The sequence below is a fragment of the Triticum urartu genome, chromosome 7A (genome assembly GCF_056163025.1).
Source record: "Triticum urartu cultivar PI428250 chromosome 7A, HENAU_Tu73, whole genome shotgun sequence".
Lineage (NCBI taxonomy): Eukaryota > Viridiplantae > Streptophyta > Magnoliopsida > Poales > Poaceae > Triticum > Triticum urartu.
In genome coordinates, this window is record NC_141879.1 from 169,428,140 (window position 1) to 169,449,521 (window position 21,382).

The following is a 21,382-nucleotide window of genomic DNA, read 5'->3' on the forward strand; positions in this document are numbered from 1 at the left end:
GCTCAGGTTACATCAGTTATATGCCAAGTTCAGCAAATGTGAGTTTTGGTTGAAGGAAGTTGGGTTCCTTGGACATGTTATATCAGGAGAAGGTATAGCAGTAGACCCTACTAAAGTTTAGTCAGTCACTGAGTGGTTGGCACCCACCTTAGTTGGAGAGATCCGCAGTTTTCTTGGACTCGCGGGATATTATCGGAGATTCATTGAGAATTTCTCTAAGATTGCAAAACCTATGACGGAGTTGTTGAAGAAGGACACCAAGTTCAGATGGACAGATGAATGTGAGGCAAGTTTTTAGGAGTTGAAGAAACGTTTGGCTACAACCCCAGTGTTGATTCTATCAGATATATGCAAGGATTTCCAAGTGTATTGCGACACATCTCGCTTAGGACTTGGAGGCGTACTTATGCAAGATGGGAGAGTTGTTTCGTATGCCTCCCGCCAGCTTCGACCGCATGAGTTGAATTATGCCACGCATGATTTGGAGTTAGCTGCTGTAGTTCATGCACTCAAGACCTGGAGACATTTTCTTATTGGGAATCATTGTGATGTGTACACGGATCATAAGAGTTTGAAGTATATTTTCACCCAGAATGAGCTGAATCTCAGGCAAAGGAGATGGCTGGAGCTCATAAAGGATTATGATATAAATTTGCACTATCATCCAGGCAAGGCTAATGTCGTAGCAGACACCTTGAGCCGGAAGAGTCACGTCAATACCCTCGTAAGCGGAGGCTTACCAAAGGAGTTGGCCGAAGATCTCAGGGAGCTTCGTTTGGAGATAGCCCCTAGAGGTTTTGTTGCAACATTAGAGGTTCAGTCAACATTATTGGGAAAGATTCGAGAAGCTCAGAAGGATGATAAAGAAATTGCCGAGATAAAGGAGAAAATGAGCAAAGGAAAAGCCAAGGGTTTTCGTGAGGATGAGCACGACACTTTATGGTTTGAGGACCATGTTTATGTACCCAATAATGCAGAGATCAGGAAGTTGCTACTTCAGGAAGCTCATGACTCACCATACTCAATACACCCCGGAAACACAAACATGTATTTGGATTTGAAGGAGCGTTTCTGGTGGACTGGTATGAAGAAGGATATTGTCGAGTATGTAGGCCTATGTGATGTATGTCAGAGAGTGAAGGCAGAACATCAGAAGCCAACAGGATTACTGCAACCTATGCCAATTCCCGAATGGAAGTGGGACAAGCTTGGCATGGATTTCATCACCGAATTGCCCAGAACCCGATCGGGATATGATTCTATTTGGGTAGTGGTGCATCATTTGACCAAAGTGGCTCACTTTATCCCAGTGAAAACCACCTATACAAGTGCGAAGTTGGCCAAGATATATATGACCAGGATCGTATGTCTGCATGGAGTTCCGAGAACCATTGTATCAGATAGAGGAACACAGTTCATTTCAAAGTTTTGGCACCAGCTACACCAGACCTTGGGCACCAGGCTAGAGTTCAGTACAACTTTTCATCCACAGACAGATGGACAGACCGAGAGAGTCAATCAGATTCTGGAGGATATGTTGAGAGCTTGTGCGCTAGATTATGGATCTAGATGGGATGACAATTTGCCTTACGCGGAGTTCTCATACAAGAATAGCTACCATGCCAGTTTGAAGATGGCACCTTTCGAAGCTTTATATGGATGGAGGTGCAGGACACCGTTGGTGTGGGATGAAGTTGGAGACCGTCGGTTGTTTGGACCAGATTTAATCAAAGAGTCAGAAGAGAAGGTTAAGCTGATTCGAGATAGACTGGAGGTAGCTCAGTCCAGGCAGAAGAGTTATGCAGACTCGAAACGCAAGGAGGTAGTCTATGAAGTCGGAGACAGAGGATATCTTCATGTGTCACCTCTGTGAGGAGTTAAATGTTTTGGAGTTAAGGGAAAGTTAGCCCCAAGATTTGTAGGACCATACCGAGTTTTGGAACGTATGGGAGAAGTAGCCTACAAGTTGGAGTTACCCGAAGGTCTGTTAGGAGTTCATGATGTGTTTCACGTTTCCCAGTTGAAGAAGTGCCATGTAGAGATGGCCGATATCCCTCTGAGAGACACAGTGCCCCTGGAAGCAATTCAGTTGGATAGTGATCTGACCTATGAGGAGAAACCAGTCAAGATTCTCGAGTTTGCCACCCGAGTCACACGCAGTAAGGTTATCAAGTTCTGCAAAGTTTAGTGGAGCGCCCATACCGAGGATGACGCCACCTGGGAACGAGAGGATGATCTACGAAAAGACCACCCACACCTATTTTCTAGCTAACCCGGATCTCGAGGGCGATATTCACTTTAAGGGGGGTAGGTTTGTAACATTCCAAATTTCCGATTTGAAATGTTATACATAGGTCATCATATGCATATCATATTTTAATTGCATTTTTGCCTTGCGATCCTTGAAATTCTAAGCAACTCAAGGACCCACGGAGAGAGTTGGGGATTTCACCGTTTTCATATTTGAATTTTCTCAAATATCGAAACAAGGATCATTTTTGGTTTTAATTATTTTTCCCTCCAAAAATATTTCATATTAAAATATATGAGAGGAGATAATATGACTTCTCCAAAATAAATGAAATACTAGAGGAAAAATGTTAAAATCAAATAAATAACTTTATTTGGATTTTATTGCTATTTTATTTGAATTAGAAAAATATGCATTTTTTAAAAATTGCATTTTAGGCGAAGAAAATGTTCACGTTGTTCTAAATATTCTATTTAGACGGTGAAAGTTGTTTTTAGCATTTTTAGAATTTTTTTATTTATTTGATTTTTTTCGGCGGAATCTGTTTAAAAAAACTTTCCCTGCCACGACTGGGCCGGCTCGAGGCCCGACAGCAGCCGCGGCCCAGCCCGCCACCAGCGCCCTGACCGACTCCTGGAGGAGTCCGGCCAGGGAACGCCGCCGCCGCCTCGTGCCGACTCGGGACGCCTCCCGAGGTTCGCCGCCCCCTGTTTATATACTCCACCCGGGCCCCTTTGGAGCCCCAAGCCGCCTGCGCCGCCGCCTGCCCTCGCCCACGCCGCTGCAGCCCCGCCGCCTCGCGCCGCCGCAAGCCGGCGCGCTGCACGTTGCCCCGTGCCGCACCGTCGCCCGCCTCGCCGGACTCGCGCCGCCGCAAGCCGCACGCTGCCCCGTGCCACGCCGTCGCCCGCCTTGCCGGACTCGGTGCCGCCGCCTCGGATCTCGCCGGAGCCGCCGCCGTTGACCTCGTTTTGACCGGTCGTTTTTTTGGTTAACCCCGGTTTTTTTAGTTTGCCGGTTTATTTTCTTAGATCGGTTTTTCGTTGATTTATTTACTTAGCGGACGTTTGTCCGTTCGTTCGTTTTAACGAACGTTGTTCGCCGGTTAGGTTCAGACAGAGAACGTTCGTTCGTTAGTCTTTTATTTTTATTTTATTTTATTTTCGGCTAGGGACCTATCCGTGATTATTTTTATCGCAGATTAGCCCCTGATCTTCAAACCCTCGCCGTTTCTTAAACGTTTGTCCAAATCCAGTGAAACCAACGCCAAAATCTTCGTCTCAAACCCCACTTTCTGTTAAATCAACTTGAACAAGGTTTTTGACAAATTAAAATTTGGTTGAAAGCAGATTTGTACTTGAAGTTCTTTTAACCGTAGTTTCAGTTCCGTAGTTCCGATTCGATTGATTCTTTTTGCAGATTGAATCTCTTAAGTTGAACTTTCAGATTTGATCTTATTATTTGAAGTTTTACACTTGCATCTTTGCTTGAGTACTTATGTATGCTATTGTTTGTTTGCGATAAAATTTCCGGAGTGCACAACGTGCTACTACGAGTCACTAGGTTTTGCGGATCATCAGCAATGCAAGTAACACGTTGATCATACCCCTCTATTACCCAGTTTTTATGCATTAGTTGCAACCCTCAAACATTGAGTAGGATCTCTTAACATGTGGGTTTGGGAAGTAGATGATGAGGTAGAACCTATTGCCCTTTTATTACCAAACCCTTGGGAGTTACTTGTACGTTATGCTTATATTGCCATGCTATGCTCGTAGACGTGGATTGGTTTTGAGTGTATCCATGACAGATATGAGATTCTTAATTAATGGTTTACTTAAGGTGGCTACTTAAATACACATCTGGATGGATTGGTTGCGGGCACCTGGAGAATCCAGTGTTGTTCTAGGATATCCCGGAGTACCTGTGAGATCATCCTATGGTTCGCCACCCAGGCTCAAAGGGATCATAAGATTATTCATGCTAGAAACTTCCGTGTGCAGACACAAGCTATTATGGGCTCTAGCATAGTTGACTATGTTGTATGACCTCTTTCAGTGGTGGGCTAGCAGATGTAGGGGAAAGTAGGTGTAACTGTCCACCTAGAGTAAAGAGTAAATGTTTCTGAAAGACTGCGTCTCGTTCATCCGTTTCTCAAACATAATGTAGTGCGAGAAATCCAACGGAGGAGATCGAGTCTTGTGGGAAAAAGTGTGCAAACCTCTGCAGAGTGTACAAACTAATCATGGTTAGCCGTGTCCCTTGTTATGGACATCTTGAGTATCTGATTCTTGGATTTTCATATTGATCTCATCACTCTAAATTAATATGTTGGGTTATTAATACTGTTTAATTGGGATTGAGTTGGAGGAACCTTCTCAATGTTTAACAACTACCATGATAGTAAAATAAATATATTCCTTTGTTGTAGGAAAAAAAATTGGCTTTTCGCAAAAACATTATAACCATAGAGCCTCCACCAGCCTCATATGCATGTAGTGATAGTCTTTACTTGTTCATTGCTCTACTGTGTTATCTTGCCAGCATATTCCATGTGCTGACCCGTTTCAGGCTGCCTCATATCATGTTGCAGACTTTTCAGACGAAGAGTAAAGTGCACTAGGTCGTTGTCGTGCTCTCAGCTATGCCGTTGGAGTTGATGGACTCACTTTATTTTCCAAGCCTTCCGCTGTTATCGTATTTAGATGGCCTTAAGCCATATTATTGTATTAAGCTCTCACTTGAGACTATCGATGTAATAAGTGTGTGATTGCTACTTTGTTATGAATCCTTCAAAGTACTGTGTGTGTCAGCATTACCGATCCAGGGATGACACTTATGCATAGAGATTCGACCGTTTGAGGTCGGGTCGCTACAGAATTATACCACGATCTCGAACAGGAAGGATAGAATCACATACGGTGCAGCGGGTGCAGCACCGCCGGTGTTGACGTTGTTGCCCATGTCGTCGAGGATGGGGTTGCCGAGGTCGGGGAAGAAATCGTCATTGGCGAAGTCGTCGATGCCAATAGTCGCGCGAGTGCGCTCCCCAAAAATCGGATCGCCCCTCTCCCGTACAGGATCACGAGAGGCGGGGTTCTGGAGACCTGCTTTTCTTCTCCCGGTGCATGCCGAAAGGAGGGATGGAGAAGACTTGCTTGACGGCGCAATGATCTGGAACGGTGATGCGAAACCATACAAAGCGGCTGCGGCTAGGGTAGACGTCTGCCTGCCTATATAGTGCGGGTCGCGATTCAAAAGAATCGAAAACGGTTCAGTAATTAATGCGTCCGTTAATTATTAATTAATTACTCATTAATTTTTTCGAGTAGCAAAAATATAGACAACATGCATAGCTCTGTCCTCGGCTCGGCTCAATCCGCCAACCACGCGGTGCGGCGCGTCGTGACAAAGCGTGGCGTGGCGAGCGAGGAGGAGCGCGCGTGTAGGTCTCCTCTTCTCATGCCCATACAAGTGGTAGAAGAGCTCACCTTATAAAGAGGTGCAACTCTAACTCAACTTCCGTGGTGGGACTAAAGTTTAGCCTCTTACTCCACAAACATGTATGCACGAATGGGCCGAAAGAATTTCAAAATTTTTGTTGGGTTTTGGCCAAAGACCCACTAGCAAAATTCCAACAGGCGGTACCATGCAGCGTCACCTCGGTCATTAGTAGTACTCTCGGGTCGACAAACTAGACCCAATAAATTCAGTTAGACTCACCCGAGAGGCGTTGGCATTGCTGTATATTCCTTCACAACATGTGATCACGCTGCCAGAACATGGTTGGCGCCCCCCGAAGCTACCCCAGATCAAGATAAATACTGATGCGGCGACTATACGTGAGGAAGGAAAAAGCGGAGCTGGAGGTATTGCGCGTTCATCTACGGCCTTTTTGGGTGCTTGGTGTAAACCCCACCATGGAGTGACCGACCCCCTCATCATTGAAGCCCTAGCTGCAAGAGATGGAGTTATCTTCGCAAATCTCAGAGGATTTACGCACGTGGCACTGGAGACTGATAGTCTCGAGGTGGTCAACCTCTGGAACACTCGTCGCAACAGTCATTCAGTTGTGGCTTCAATTCTTCAAGACATTGGTGAGCTTTCTGCTAGTTTTACTTCTTTTGTATTTCAACATGTTAGTAGATCAGCCAATGTTTCAGCTCACCTTTATGCAAAACGCGCTTGTACTGTGACCGTGACTGAAAGTTGGCTTACTGAAACTCCGAGCTTCCTGATCAGTAGCCTTCTGGCTGACTGGCCAGTGAATGCGTTTATATTTGAATAAAGCTCATAATTCCCTGGAAAAAAAAAGATACACGACGAACCCTTCGAGCCAAACATCAAGAGCAGCAGGCGCGACGAGCGGCGGGCGACACCCAACCAGAGTCCAGACCCGAGAGTATGTAGCATGCAGCGTCACCTCGGTCGTTAGTACCACCCGACCACCCACCGCCACCGGGCGCCGCCCCCATAAATCAGCAGCATCATTGCCCGCCTCCACCGCCGCCGCCCTCCTATTCTTTCTCCCCCGTCGATCGACCCACCCCTTTCACGAGGCGGCCCAGAAGCAGGGAGCGCCGACGCCGATGGGCAACTGCCAGGCGGCGGAGGAGGCGACGGTGGTGGTGCAGCACCCGGGCGGCGGGCGGGTGGAGCGGCTCTACTGGGCCACCAGCGCCGCCGAGGTCATGCGCGCCAACCCGGGCCACTACGTCGCGCTCGTCACCCTCCGCGTCACCGAGGGGGGCGGCCAGCAGCAGCGGCGCGGCGCGGTGCGGCTGACGCGGGTGAAGCTGCTCAAGCCCCGGGACACGCTGCAGCTCGGCCACGCCTACCGCCTCATCGCCGTCGACGAGGTCACCAGGGCCGTGCAGGCCAGGAAGGAGGAGAAGACCAGGCGGGCGCAGCGGCAGCGGCAGCAGGCCGCCGGGGGGCCCGCCTCCGCCGGCGACGACCAGTCCCTCATGGACGACGGTCTCGATCAGGTATAGTACCTTCTTGCTCATTACTGACACCCATGTTTCTTTCGCTGTTCATCGATGGCAGCTCCTTGCTTCTGTATCATGCATGTTCTTCCCCTTAATGGTCAATAATCAACCAATAGTACTTTGCATGTACAAGAAGAACCTACTCTTTTTCTTTGCTCTGTGGTCTCCCCCTCTTCGCTGGTTCATTCCAGCTCTTCACTAATCACTACCACTACCTCCTCATTTTTAATTTGAACTAGTGCATATGTGCAGTTAATCGAGATCAATATCGAACTAGTGCATATTTGCAATTGATCAAGACATGTCATCACTAAGTCTCTAAAACGTTTGTATCTAACGAAATAAGGCAGGCGATTTTGCTCCCATCGTTTGTTTTTTCCAAAATTTGTATTTATGTACTTCTAATTTTCAAATTTGTGAAGTTCACAAGAGTATTTAGAGTCCTTATCCAATCTCCAATATGAAAAGAGGTTTTTCTTGATTGTGACATAAGAGTAGGTAACTGCCTAGTTAGTTAACCTGCTGATGCTGCAGTTTGGTGTTAATTAACTCGGGGTACCTTTGACCATAGACCATTGCACTTGTTATTTTTCTTGCTCAGTTGGCCACCGTCCCAAATTTTATAGTACCTTACTATCATATAGTTAGTATGAGTTATGCATGACACAATAGTACCTAACCGCCCAACCATTTTTGATTTACTAAAGATATCATACATTAAGCCGATCATGACACAATGATGACTCGAATAATGTACTACTCTAAACACGATATGATAGCTCCTCATACATATAACGGGCACATTATTCCCACTCAGAGCTAAACTATACTTTAGGCCACATCCTGCTTTGCTCACACCACATGGAAACGGCAGCGACGGATACCTAGAAGTTCCTGCCGCCGCCCAAACAAAATCCCGCGAGCTAGCTAGGTTGACATTCTCCAATCGCAATGCCAGATACATGAAGAATATGGCGCCTACCTACAACTACTAGTGGACAAGGAATCATTCACTATTTATTCCCCCAAGACTCATGGGAATCGTCACTCATTACGATCTTTAAAACTTAGTATATCATGGCAAAGTGGCATGTACTAATTAGTGATTACTCTGATCCTTAAACTTGGTACAACATGGCAAATTGGCATGTTCTGATTATTCTGCTGCCGCCCGTCGTGTGTATTGCAGTTGGAGCAGCAGGACAGGGATGGCCACCCGAGCAGCTCGACGAAAGGCTCGAGGCATCGCCAGTGGCGCCCGTCTCTGCACAGCATCGCCGAAGTCAGCAGCTGATGCGGCCGACGTGTGGCCTGTATTTTAGAGCTCAAGTTCGTCTCATCAGATGGTTGCTAGATTATTCAAGCTCGACAGCTCAACGCCGGAAGATGAGCGCCTGCAAATTACCGGTTTTAACTCATGTTTTTAGTGAGATTAAGGTTGGTACCTCCGCATCTCAGTGTTGGGGTTGGGACAAAGAGAAAGTTTGAACTAGCAGTGTTGGTGTTCGGTGGTGTAGTAGTAGTGGTATATTATTCAGTTATGATGCAAAGTACGTATCTTTGCAGGTGGGTTTTGAGGATCTTGCTGTTGCTGTGTACTATAATGTGAGTATTGTTGTTGGTGGTGCCGAATTCGCAATCATAAGGCTGCTGCAATGTTATGATATATACTCGGAGCTGGAATCCACGCTTTTAGGCCAACTACACCGCACGACCCCAAACGGATGTCCGTTTTGGTCGGATTTTGTCCCTTTGAGGCGTTGATGGATTTGCCCGTGTCCGCCTCTGTCCGTTGGGTCGTGCGAGCGCCCACCGCGCGGCCGCACCCCAAATCTTGTCTGTGTTGGACGTGTTTAAAAAGAACATAAAAACTTAAACAAAATGACTTAAAAATGTAAATAAACGCAGTTTAAAAAACTTAAAACTTAAGTTAGGGTCCATGGCCACAAAACGGCTCAGTTTCACTTCCAACCTGACATAATTAAACATAAAAAAGAGAAAAAAAACGGCCGCCGCCAGCGCACTCCTGCCCGTGCCCGTTCGATGCCGTCGCCGTCGGCGTCGTCGTCGTTGCTGACGAGGTCCACGTAGGCCGGCGGTGTCCAGAGGTGGGCCGGCGGTGCATGGTAGACGGGGGCGGGCTGGACGGCGGGAGGTGCCTGTGCGACCTCCTCCCGTGGCGACGCCTCCCGCTCCGGTGACCGCGACAGAGTGGCGCACCAGTTCACGCCCACGGCGGCGGCCATCTGAAAGAACATGCGGTGCCCCCATGTTTGGTTTTGGTAATTGATGACAATCTCTATGGACTAATGGGTGCCTTGAGTTATATTTGAAGATTTTGTCCATAGACTTTTCTTGGAGTACATGTGTTGGTTTCAAGGAGAGTTGGTGCCGACCAAGGTGATATTCAAGGAATTATCCAAAGATTGGTCATGTGAGAGTTGAGCTTATTGCAAGCATGTCTTGAAGAAGAAGATTGTGTGATCATTCATGTCTACCTTCAAGACATCATCCAAATGAAGAGAATTGAAAAGATTTAAAGTTGATCAAGATTAAGTCAAGAATGAATCAAGTTGATCAACACACAAAGCATACAAGATGTACTGAGGGATCAAGTGATCCCATGGTATGGTAAGCATTGTCCATTGCACTTTGTGTACTAACCCATGGTCTATGTGAGAGTCTATGTGGGGTTAGGTACGTGTCCATGAGCTTGCATCAAGAGGATGATATCATACAACCCATGGGAAGGATGACATCAAGTGGTGATCGTCATCAAGATTGCCGTGTGCAAGTTCAAGTGGAGAATCACGAAGAGATCAAGTGCTTGAAGCTTGCCATCCATTATGGTGTCAATGAACTTGTGAAGATGTGCCGAAGAGTGGCTCACCCATAATGAAGTATGAGGGAGCAATCATCTAGTCTCCATCGACCCAACACAATCAAGAAAGGTGGTCCATCTTGAGGAGGACAAGATCGTCATCATCCAGCTCAAGTGGATCATGTGCAAGGCAAAGGTTTGCCCTCGATAGGTTTTCTATTTTACCGGTCTCATGATAGTAGTTGGGAGACCGAGTTATAGGATCAATTGACGTACTATCAAGGGGGGCTCTCGATGAGTAGCTTGATCGTATCGCTCGTTGAGAGCTCAAACCATTGCATCCTTGCATCAACTTTCTTGGTTCTTGTTTGGGTCTCTTTGAGAGTCTTAGAGCTTATGGTCATCTTGAAGACAAGCTCGAGTTCATCGAAAACGGAGTTCACATGCATCTTCTATGATGTTTTCGATGTTGAAGATTTTGTCGGTTCTTCTCGGTTGGAGGTTTCCCTCCTCTTTTTGTTATGCATTCCTCCCCTGCTTCTTCTTACTATAACCAGTCGTTGTTTTGATGCTACTCGTCGTCTTGTATCCAACAAGCTTGAGTTTGCTCAATTCGGAGCTCGTATGAAGAAGTTATGGCAGATCTTGTTTCTTGAGAGTGGCTTTTGTCTGGTCCCAACGGTAGTACCACGAGCCCAAGCGGTAGTACCGCTTGAAGCTCTTAGCCGTAGTACCGTTGCAGTGTCGCTCTTCTACCGCCTCGATTTTGGGTCCTGCTCTTCTCGTGTTGGGTTCAGCGGCAGTAGGAGCGGTAGTACAGCTCTTGTGTGGTAGTACTACTGCGGCCAACGGTAGTACCGCTGGCTACAGTGGTAGTGCTGCTCATTCTGCTCTACCTCTCTGGAAGTTTTTTAGCTCGTGTTTTTCTCTCTCGTTGGGGTGTTTTGACCATGCTAAGCGGTAGTACCGCTAATGGAGCGGTAGTACCGCTTGTGTGCGGGCTGAGCACATAACGGTTGGATTTCCCCCCTCCTATAAAGGGAGGTCTTCTTCCTCAATGAACCTAATCCTTTAAGCTCGTGTTCTTCCTCCATTGTTGACCTTCTTCGAGCTTGCTAAATCTCAATCCCTCCATGGATTCTTGCTAGTTTTTGAGGGAAAAGAGAGAGGAGATCTAGATCCACATTTCCACCAATCACTTTCTCCTCTATGTGAGGGGAACCCCTTGGATCTAGATCTTGGACTTCTTGGTGTTCTCCTTCTTGTTCTTCCTCTCATTTTCCTCCCTAGCATTAGTTGCTTCAGTGGGATTTGAGAGAGAAGGACTTGGGCACTTCGTGTGCCCTTGCCATTGCATTTGGTGCATCAGTTTGAGTTCTTCACGGTGATACGTGGAAGTTACAAGTTGAGAAGCTTATTACTCTTGGGTGCTTGGTACCCTTGAGCTTGTTCCTCTTGAGTGCTTGGGCGCCCTAGACGGTTGGTGGTGCTCGAAGCTCAATCATTGTGGTGTAAAGCTCCGGGCAAGCGTCGGGGTCTCCAATTAGGTTGTGGAGATCGCTCCAAGCAATTTGACGGGTACCGGTGACCGCCCCCAAGGGTTGCCAAAGTGTATGGGTTCGGTGACCGCCCCCAAGGGTTGCCATTTGTACGGGTTCGGTAACCGCCCTCAAGGGTCCCTTAGTGGAATCACGACATCTTGCATTGTGCGAGGGCGTGAGAAGATTACGGTGGCCCTAGTGGCTTCTTGGGGAGCATTGTGCCTCCACACCGCTCCAAACGGAGATTAGCATCCACAAGGGTGTGAACTTCGGGATACATCATCGTCTCCACGTGCCTCGGTTATCTCTTACCCGAGCCCTTTACTTATGCACTTTACTTTGTGATAGCCATATTGCTTCTTGTCATATATCTTGCTATCACCTAGTAGTTTATCTTTCTTAGCATAAGTTGTTGGTGCACATAGGTGAGCCTAGTTGTTTTAGGTTTTGTGCTTGGCAAATTAACCGCTAGGTTTATTCCGCATTTGTTCAAGCCTAAACCGTAATTATTTTAAAGCGCCTATTCACCCCCCCCCCTCTAGGAGACATCCACGATCTTTCACAGAGCCTCGTCTCTCTTTGTTAGGCTTAACCACCTAGAGAGTAAATATGTCGACTAGGGGATTAGGATTCTCTGACACTCTTAGTTTCGATGGCCAATTTTTGATATTTGGGTAATTCGCATGCTTAATCTCTTTAGGGTCATGGACCCAAATTTAGAGAGAATTGTAGATATGGATTTTTCTCCTCCAAAGGATCCCCTAAGATTATCTTTAGAGGATGAGAAAAACTCTTATCTCAATGCTCAAGCTTCTAATGTGCTTTTCGATGCTTTGAGCAATGTAGTTATATTTCAAATCATGTCGTTCCGGGATGCTCATGAGTTGTGGAAAAAGCTTCAAGATAAATATGGCGTGTCCAAGTTTTGTGGGGATGATAGTTCTCCCTCCACCTCCGGTTGTATAGTCTTCTCAACTTCTTCTACTTCACCTACATGTAGTTTGCCACAAGGTAATGATATGGTGAGTAGTGTTGGTCATTGAAATGATGATAGTATGCTTATTGTGGATGATCCTTCATCACTATCTTATTGCAATGCTCCTTCCTTGGGCTTTAACACTTCGAGCACTCCAAATGTTTCACATGCTTCTATTGATAGTCCTTGCATATCATGTAGAAATTGCTTGACTAAATCTCAGGATGATATGTTTACTATGTCTTGTTGCCATGATAAAAATGCATATATTTCCTCGAATTGTTGTGCTAACAACGTAGAGGAAACCCAACACCCCATGGAACAAGATGTGGTCTTGAATGGTGCTTTAACAGATCCTACTTCATCATCTATTGCATTTTGCCTTATGGCCAAGGCTTCAAAGGTATCTCCCACTTTGAATCCCAATATATCTTGTGATGATATTAATGATGGCAAGAATGATGATGATGTTGATTATGATGAAGAGAATGATGATGTTGCCTCCTTAAAAATTAAGGGGGAAATGATTTTTAAAGCGCTTCTTAAGAATAAAATTGCTCGTTCCAACTTCATGGAAATCATGTCTATTACTATTGAGGGCAAGAAATATATTGATGAGTTGGAATCTCTTCTTGAGGAGCATGAGGTCACCATTGATAAAATGGAAGGTCATGAGCGTGATTACGCTAATGAGATCGCGGACCTCTCCCAAGCTCTCGAACTTGAACAAACCACCAAGGAATCTCTTGAGGAGACTTTTGCTCTAGAATTATCTAGAGTGAAGGAATCTCATGATAGAGCTATTGAGGTGGCCAATGTGTTTGAAACTAAAAATTAGAAGCTTGAAGTTGCGCATGCTAAACTCCTTGAGGACTTTGGGCACCTCGAAAATGGCTCAAGGGTCATTAAGAGTGAGCTCATCAAACTCATCGAGTCTCATGCACAACTTAAAGCTTCATATTCAAAAGAGCTTGCCAAGTTGTCTTCTCCTCTTGTTGCTAATGATGATGCTTGTGCTACTAACTCTATTACTTGTGAAGCATCCATTTTGAAGGAGAATGTTGAGCTTCGGTCTCAACTTGAGTTGCTATCTTGCAATTATGGAAAATTGGAAGAAAACCATGAAAAGCTCTCAAGCTCTCATGATGATATTCTAGTATCCCATAATGAGCTAAATATAGCTCATGGGGCCAGGATTTTTAAGGTAACATCTAGTGAGCCTCATGTGGATACTAGCACTACTTCTAGTCAAAATGCCATATTGCCATGTGCTAGTCCTTGTAATTCATCTACTCACAATGTTGGTACATCTTGTGATGAATTGCTTTCCTTGCCTTGCTGCTCAAATGGCGAAGCTTATACTTCCTCTAGTACTTGTGTTGAGACTAACCATGTAGAGGAAATCAAAGAGCTCAAGGCCCAAGTCACTTCTTTGAAGAAAGACTTGGAAAAGAGTCATGAAGGGAAATCCACACTCAACAATATCTTGAGTGTGCAAAAATCCTCCAATGACAAAGGTGGACTTGGATTCAACTCCAATAAGAAGAAGAAGTCCAAGATGATCAAGAAGAAGGGCCAAGAACAAGTCAAGAATTCGGCCAAGATTATTTGCTTCAAGTGCAAAATTGAAGGGCATCATGTTAGATCTTGCCCATTGAAGAAGAAGGCCATTAGTGACAAGCAACAAGGGAAGAGGCCACAAGTTCAATCTCATGCTCAACCTCAAGTTGAAGAAAGGCCACTTCCCAAGAAGACTCAAGTTAATGCTTCTCTTGTTGAGAAATCAAGTGATAAGAAAGTGAAGAGTAGACGTTGCTACTTATGTCGTGAGAAAGGTCATGTCGCTTCTTCATGCACTAGTGGTAACCTATCAACCCAATTATTATTGATGATATCTATTCTCTTGGGAGGGATAAGGTTGGCAATGTGTTTGCCAAGTTTGTTGGTACTCAAAGTGGTTTGAAGCAAAGAACCATTTGGGTAGCCAATCCTATTGTGACTAACCTCTTAGGACCCAACTTGGTTGGGGACCAACAAGCTCAAACTTGATCAATAGGTGTTGTTGTAGGACATTGGAGACTTGGCTACATTATGAAGAATTAAGGGGACTTCATCATTCTTATTGTCTCAAGCCAAGTCATTTGGATTATCAAGTTTCTATCTTATATCCAATGTTCCTCCTTGCGGTAACTCGTGCTTAAATTGTTTACATTGAAAGTTACTTGCCCCTTTGCATGTTTGGCTTTGTTCCTTGCATGTGTTTGTATATGTTGTGCTTCCAACCTGATTATCTTGAGCAATCAAGTATGTGTGTGTTGGTTTGCACATCATGTACATGTGTGTCGTTCGCTGAGCCTTTGTGCATCTTGGTAATATCTTAGTTGGCTCTTGTGAGAGATTAATGGAATATCCCATTATGGGGGAGTGATGTGCTTTGTGCACTTCACAATCCTATAAAGGTGGTACATGGGGAATACCACTTAGTATTGATATTGCAAGCTTATCTAGTCACTATGTGGTATGTCTTCTCATGAGAAATTTAAATTCTAAATAGTCCATTAATTATCTCTTGTTGGATCCTTTTATTTGCCTCTTGTTTATCCTTAATTGGTATCACTTTATGGGGGAGTAGTATGCTATGTGTATATTACTAGCCTAGAAAATGTGTACATTTGAGATATTGTCACCTAGTGTTGATATTGTAAATTATCTTGTTCCTAGGTGGCATGTTAGCTCTACAAGTTACATTTTGCTTGTGTTTGGTGTGAAGATGATGTTGGATATCCTTGTTATCTACCACCAGGAATTATTTCCATTTACTTCTTGTCTTATGACAATAGGTACTCACTTATGTGTGGTCGAAATTATTGATCATCTTTACATTGGCCTTTGCTTTTATTTGCCCTCATTTCTTGCCAAGATTGTGTCAACTCCCATTGTCTTCCATAACACTTGTGGATCTTGTTAATTTATTGATCTTGTCTAGTGTTTTCTAGATATAGTGAAAGTGGTGATCCCACCTTGTGCATTTTGTATTCAAATGCAAATTCTCTATAATGCACTAGTCTTGGGGGAGCTATCCTATTTTCTATAAAACACTCATCTTGCGATCCTTTTCAAGTGTGTGTTGGTGGAAGGCAAGCCGTTTTCATTTTGGTACTTTGTGCCATCATAAAACTTTGTAGAGAGCTTGGTTTGTTTGGAACCATCCTCTCTTTTAGGAGTTTGATATCTTTTTTTTGAGTGTGCCAATGGATATCTCATTCCTTGTTGTATCTTTTTGATATCCTCCAAGTAATGATTTATTCATTTGGTATCTTTTCTTCTCTTGGAATTTCCTTGTCATTTGGTATCGGCTCTTGAAAGTCTTGAGCATGCATATTTACTTCATGTAGTATCTTTGGCATGCTTCCTTTTTTTGACCCAATATATAGGGGAAACTCCTCCTAGTCTCAAATTGGATGAGATGTGCATGAAATTCATTTTCATATCTATATGCACATATCTATGTGGAGTTTGTCCTATGTATATTGGTGTTTCTAACTCTTTGGTCCCAATGAGTTTGGGTACCATTTTGTTTGTGTTGTTTTTCTAGGAACAATTGGAGATACATTGGATGCTCGGCTCACTCACAAGGAAGGTGTTGTTATCATGTGCATATTGGAGTGGAGCTAGGATGATCAATGAATTACTATCTACCTTCAATTGGTATCTACTACATCCTTCCAATGTTAACTCGGTAACAAGTATCTTCTTATTCTTCATGCACACATTTCTTGCATCAACCTTGCGTAGGTTGTATCATGGCATGCTATTCTTTCATTCTTGTGATACTTGTTTCCTTTCTCAAAGTATCCCAACAATGATCTCTTGTTGCTAGTTGTGATGTCTTTGTTGTTCGTGTGTGGACTTCATTTATATACAATAAGACCATATCTAGCCATGTGCTATGCTTCCAAGCAAATATCTTATGGGTATATGTATGAACTTCCTTTGGATATCTTGTTCCTCGTGTTGTAATTATTTCGGATGTACACCCTTCTTTGTAGATATCGTCTACCTAGAATCTTATACACTTGAGAGAAGTTGCATATCTAGATGATATCCTTTCTTTCACGTCCACCTTGTCTTTCTTATGTTATTTCTTTGGTGGCTCCGTGAGAGCTTTTGCCTTGAGTGTGTGTCTTATCTCGTTGCATCTTGATGCACTCTTGTGTGGTGAAGATTATTTTCCTCATGCTTATCTTTACGAGGCTTTTCCCATCTTAATTAGTATCCCTCGTCTTGATGAGGCTTTCATCTTCTATCTTCACCACGGGTTGTCACAAGCATAGGTTCTTTATATGCTTATTAGTAAGCTTGTGAACCAATTTCCTAGTTGTGTGTGGGAATGATAGGTCGTGCACCGTGTGCCTCATTCTTTCAAGACTTTATTGATGCTTAATGCTCATCCGTACATTAGTCTTCTCAAGTGCATTGCCTTGACTCACTCACATCATTTTGGTTTAGCCCATTCTTCAGTTGCCTCTTTTACTTGTTGCTCAACCATGTGTTTGTTGCAAGTACTAGGCTTAGTTTCCTATATGCTCACTTGCACTTGTTGTTAGTTTCTATTGATTTTGGGGGAGCTATGATCCTATTTTGTGCACTTTGTATCGAAATACAAATATCCTTATGTGTGCACAAATCATGGGGAGCTTCTCTAGTTTCTCTAGAACACTCCTTTGGTCATATCATAATATCCTTTAATCATGTGGCTCGTAGGATCATTGGCCTAGTTGGTTCAATTGGTATCTTTTGATAGCTTATTTCAATTGGTATCTTTTGATTGCTTGATTGCTTGTGTCTCTCTTTGTAATGTCCTTGTGGCATATCATTCCTTTAGCAATCTTGGTGCCTCAATATAGTTGGTCTCCCTCCAAGTATTACCGTTGGATATGTGTATTGCATTCCACTCTCTTGTTGAGAAATACACAATTTATGGAGGAACTCAATCTATATTGGCCTTCTAAGCTTTTCGCCCATTTTGGCAATCGATGTCAATGGAGGAGAAGTTTCAGAGAGTTTAGTGGAGAAGTCTTTAGAGTTTTCTCCTTTCTTTGGTTTTGTTCCTAAGCATTTGCATCTCATACGCATGCATCTTGGTTGTTTCATTGCATGGCGATGCATAATTCCTTGTATAAAGTCTCTTGAAAGTGATTGTCATCAATTACCGGTGATGCATAATTCTTTGTATAAACACTCTTGAAAGTGATTGTCATTAATTACCAAAATGGGGGAGATTGAAAGAACATGCGGTGCCCCCATGTTTGGTTTTGGTAATTGATGACAATCTCTAGGGACTAATGGTTGCCTTGAGTTATATTTGAAGGTTTTGTCCATAGGCTTTTCTTGGAGTACATGTGTTGGTTTCAAGGAGAGTTGGTGTCGACCAAGGTGATATTCAAGGAATTATCCAAAGATTGGTCATGTGAGAGTTGAGCTTATTGCAAGCATGTCTTGAAGAAGAAGATTATGTGATCATTCATGTCTACCTGCAAGACATCATCCAAATGAAGAGAATTGAAAAGATTCAAGGTTGATCAAGATTAAGTCAAGAATGAATCAAGTTGATCAACACACAAAGCATACAAGATATACTGAGGGATCAAGTGATCCCATGGTATGGTAAGCATTGTCCATTGCACTTTGTGTACTAACCCATGGTCTATGTGAGAGTCTATGTGGGGTTAGGTACGTGTCCATGGGCTTGCGTCAAGAGGATGATATCATACAACCCATGGGAAGGATGACATCAAGTGGTGATCGTCATCAAGATTGCAGTGTGCAAGTTCAAGTGGAGAATCACAAAGAGATCAAGTGCTTGAAGCGTGCCATCCATTGTGGTGTCAATGGACTTGTGAAGATGTGCCGAAGAGTGGCTCACCCATAGTGGAGTATGGGGGAGCAATCATCTAGTCTCCATCGACCCAACGCAATCAAGAAAGGTGGTCCATCTTGAGGAGGACAAGATCGTCATCATCTAGCTCAAGTGGATCATGTGCAAGGCAAAGGTTTGCCCTTGATAGGTTTTCTATTTTACCGGTCTCATAATGGTAGTTGGGAGATCGGGTTATAGGATCAATTGTCGTACTATCAAGGGGGACTCTCAATGAGTAGTTTGATCGTATCATTCGTTGAAAGCTCAAACCATTGCATCCTTGCATCATCTTTCTTAGTTCTTGTTTGGGTCTCTTTGAGAGTCTTAGAGCTTATGGTCATCTTGATGACAAGCTCGAGTTCATCGAAAACGGAGTTCACATGCATCTTCTATGATGTTTTCGATGTTGGAGGTTTTGCTGGTTCTTCTCGATTGGAGGTTGGCAATGTGTTTGCCAAGTTTGTTTCCCTCCTCTTTTTGTTAGGCATTCCTCCCCTGCCTCTTCAGCGGCAGTAGGAGCGATAGTACCGCTCTTGTGCGGTAGTACCGCTGGGCCAAGCGGCAGTACCGTTGCGGCCAACGGTAGTACCGCTGGCTACATCGGTAGTGCCGCTCATTCTGCTCTACCTCTCTGGTAGTTTTTCAGCTCGTGTTTTTCTCTCTCGTTGGGGTGTTTTGACCATGCTAAGTGGTAGTACCGCTCCTCCAGCGGTAGTACTGCTCGTGTGCGGGCTGAGCACATAACAGTTGGATTTCCCTCCTCCTATAAAAGGGGGTCTTCTTCCCCAATGAACCTAATCCTTTGAGCTCATGTCCTTCCCCCATTGTTGACCTTCTTCGAGCTTGCTAAATCTCAATCCCTCCATGGATTCTTGCTAGTTTTTGAGGGAAAAGAGAGAGGAGATCTAGATCCACATTTCCACCAATCACTTTCTCCTCTATGTGAGGGGAACCCCTTGGATCTAGATCTTGGACTTCTTGGTGTTCTCCTTCTTGTTCTTCCTCTCATTTTCCTCCCTAGCATTAGTTGCTTCAGTGGGATTTGAGAGAGAAGGACTTGGGCACTTCGTGTGCCCTTGCCATTGCATTTGGTGCATCAGTTTGAGTTCTCCACGGTGATACGTGGAAGTTACAAGTTGAGAAGCTTATTACTCTTGGGTGCTTGGTACCCTTGAGCTTGTTCCTCTTGAGTGCTTGGGCGCCCTAGACGGTTGGTGGTGCTCGAAGCTCAATCATTGTGGTGTAAAGCTCCGGGCAAGCGTCGGGGTCTCCAATTAGGTTGTGGAGATCGCCCCGAGCAATTTGACGGGTACCGGTGACCGCCTCCAAGGGTTGTCAAAGTGTACGGGTTCGGTGACCGCCCCCAAGGGTTGCCATTTGTACGGGTTCGGTGACCGCCCTCAAGGGTCCCTTAGTGGAATCACGGCATCTTGCATTGTGCGAGGGCGTGAGGAGATTACGGTGGCCCTAGTGGCTTCTTGGGGAGCATTGTGCCTCCACACCGCTCCAAACAGAGATTAGCATCCGCAAGGGTGTGAACTTCGGGATACATCATCGTCTCCGCGTGCCTCGGTTATCTCTTACCCGAGCCTTTTACTTATGTACTTTACTTTGTGATAGCCATATTGTTTCTTGTCATATATCTTGCTATCACCTAGTAGTTTATCTTGCTTAGCATAAGTTATTGGTGCACATAGGTGAGCCTAGTTGTTTTAGGTTTTGTGCTTGGCAAATTAACCGCTAGGTTTATTCCGCATTTGTTCAAGCCTAAACCGTAATTATTTTAAAGCGCCTATTCACCCCCCTCTAGGCGACATCCACGATATTTCACCATCTCCGAAGCAGTGCAGGACCAGCCCCACCCCTGACCCATCAGGCCCAGATGGAACGTGGCCACCGGCTCCTCCTCCATTGCCTCCTCCCTCCTCTCCTCCTCCTTGACAGCCACCATTTGCAGCTCGGGGAAGGCGACGTCGCCGACGGCAGAGAGTGCCATCGCTTGCTCCAAGCCGTCCCATTGGCGCTCGTCGTGGGTGTACATGGAGTCGTTCATGACACGCTGCACGAGCCGGGCCTCCTCCTCCGCTGTCATGCGAGGAGGTGGAGGTGGTGACGGAGACGGGGAAGGCGACGGCGTGGGCGTGAGGCCGCGCACGCGCGTACGCCCGCGCACCTCTCGACGTGGCCGCCGCGGCCCCGACACCGTGCCGGCGAAGTATGACGCGCAGCGCGTGTCGTGCTCGTCCCGGAGCCACGTGTCCCAGAGGTCAGAATCTGGGGGCGTACCTGTCGTCGTAGAACAGGTCGTCGGGGAGGAGGCGGCGGCGGCGCTCGATCTCATCGTTGCGCGCGCAGCAGCTCGCCGGCACAGGCGGGATCGGGACCCGGTCGGCGCTGAGGTGCCATCCGTTGGGGAGGTGGACGTCGCTCCACGGGACCGGCGTCCTCGTCTCCCAGTAACTCCGGCACACGTCCGTCGCGAGGCACTGCCGGTCGCGCTCGCCGGCGGGCCTAGGGTTGATGGTGAAGGGGGCCGGCGCGGGGGCTCGACGGGAGGAGCGCGGCGGAGACGCGGATTCTTCCTTCTTCACGGAGCCGCGGTGGCGCCCCGAGGAGGAGCCGGCCTCACGGTCGTGCTTCCCCTTGCTGTTCCAGAAGCCCATGGCGAGGTGGCCGGCCGGCGAGCTCGAGGACAATGGAGAGCTTCGGCTAGGGTTCGGCACTGTCGGGTTTCGAGGAGGCCGCGGGGTGGCGTGGGGCAGTGTGGACGACGATCGGTCCACGCTTCCCACTTAAAGAAGGATGACGACCGTCCGATGTGCGGATGGCAGGTGGGGCCGCCCGCTCGTGCGCATTGATGTGGGCCGGTGGGAGGTAGGTGG

The 21,382-nt window shown here is 45.8% G+C and overlaps 1 protein-coding gene and 1 pseudogene across 1 annotated transcript; one reads left to right on the forward strand and one right to left on the reverse strand.

Annotated features, from left to right (window-relative positions):
- The first annotated feature begins 6,660 nt into the window (after nt 1–6,660).
- Nucleotides 6,661–8,910, forward strand: LOC125521635 (uncharacterized). Its single transcript, XM_048686697.2, has 2 exons — nt 6,661–7,239; nt 8,432–8,910. The coding sequence occupies exons 1-2, from the start codon at nt 6,841–6,843 to the stop codon at nt 8,534–8,536; spliced, it is 504 nt and encodes a 167-aa protein (XP_048542654.2). The 5' UTR covers nt 6,661–6,840; the 3' UTR covers nt 8,537–8,910.
- On the reverse strand, nt 8,616–21,163 carry LOC147958812 (uncharacterized; annotated as a pseudogene).
- Between the last annotated feature and the right edge of the window lie 219 nt (nt 21,164–21,382).

What these genes read in the sequence shown, in the direction of transcription:
- LOC125521635 (XM_048686697.2), top strand. Translation starts at nt 6,841, where the DNA reads ATGGGCAACTGCCAGGCGGCGGAGGAGGCGACGGTGGTGGTGCAGCAC. An exon ending in TGGACGACGGTCTCGATCAG is followed by an intron (nt 7,240 to 8,431) that starts GTATAGTACCTT and finishes TGTGTATTGCAG; the next exon opens with TTGGAGCAGCAGGACAGGGA.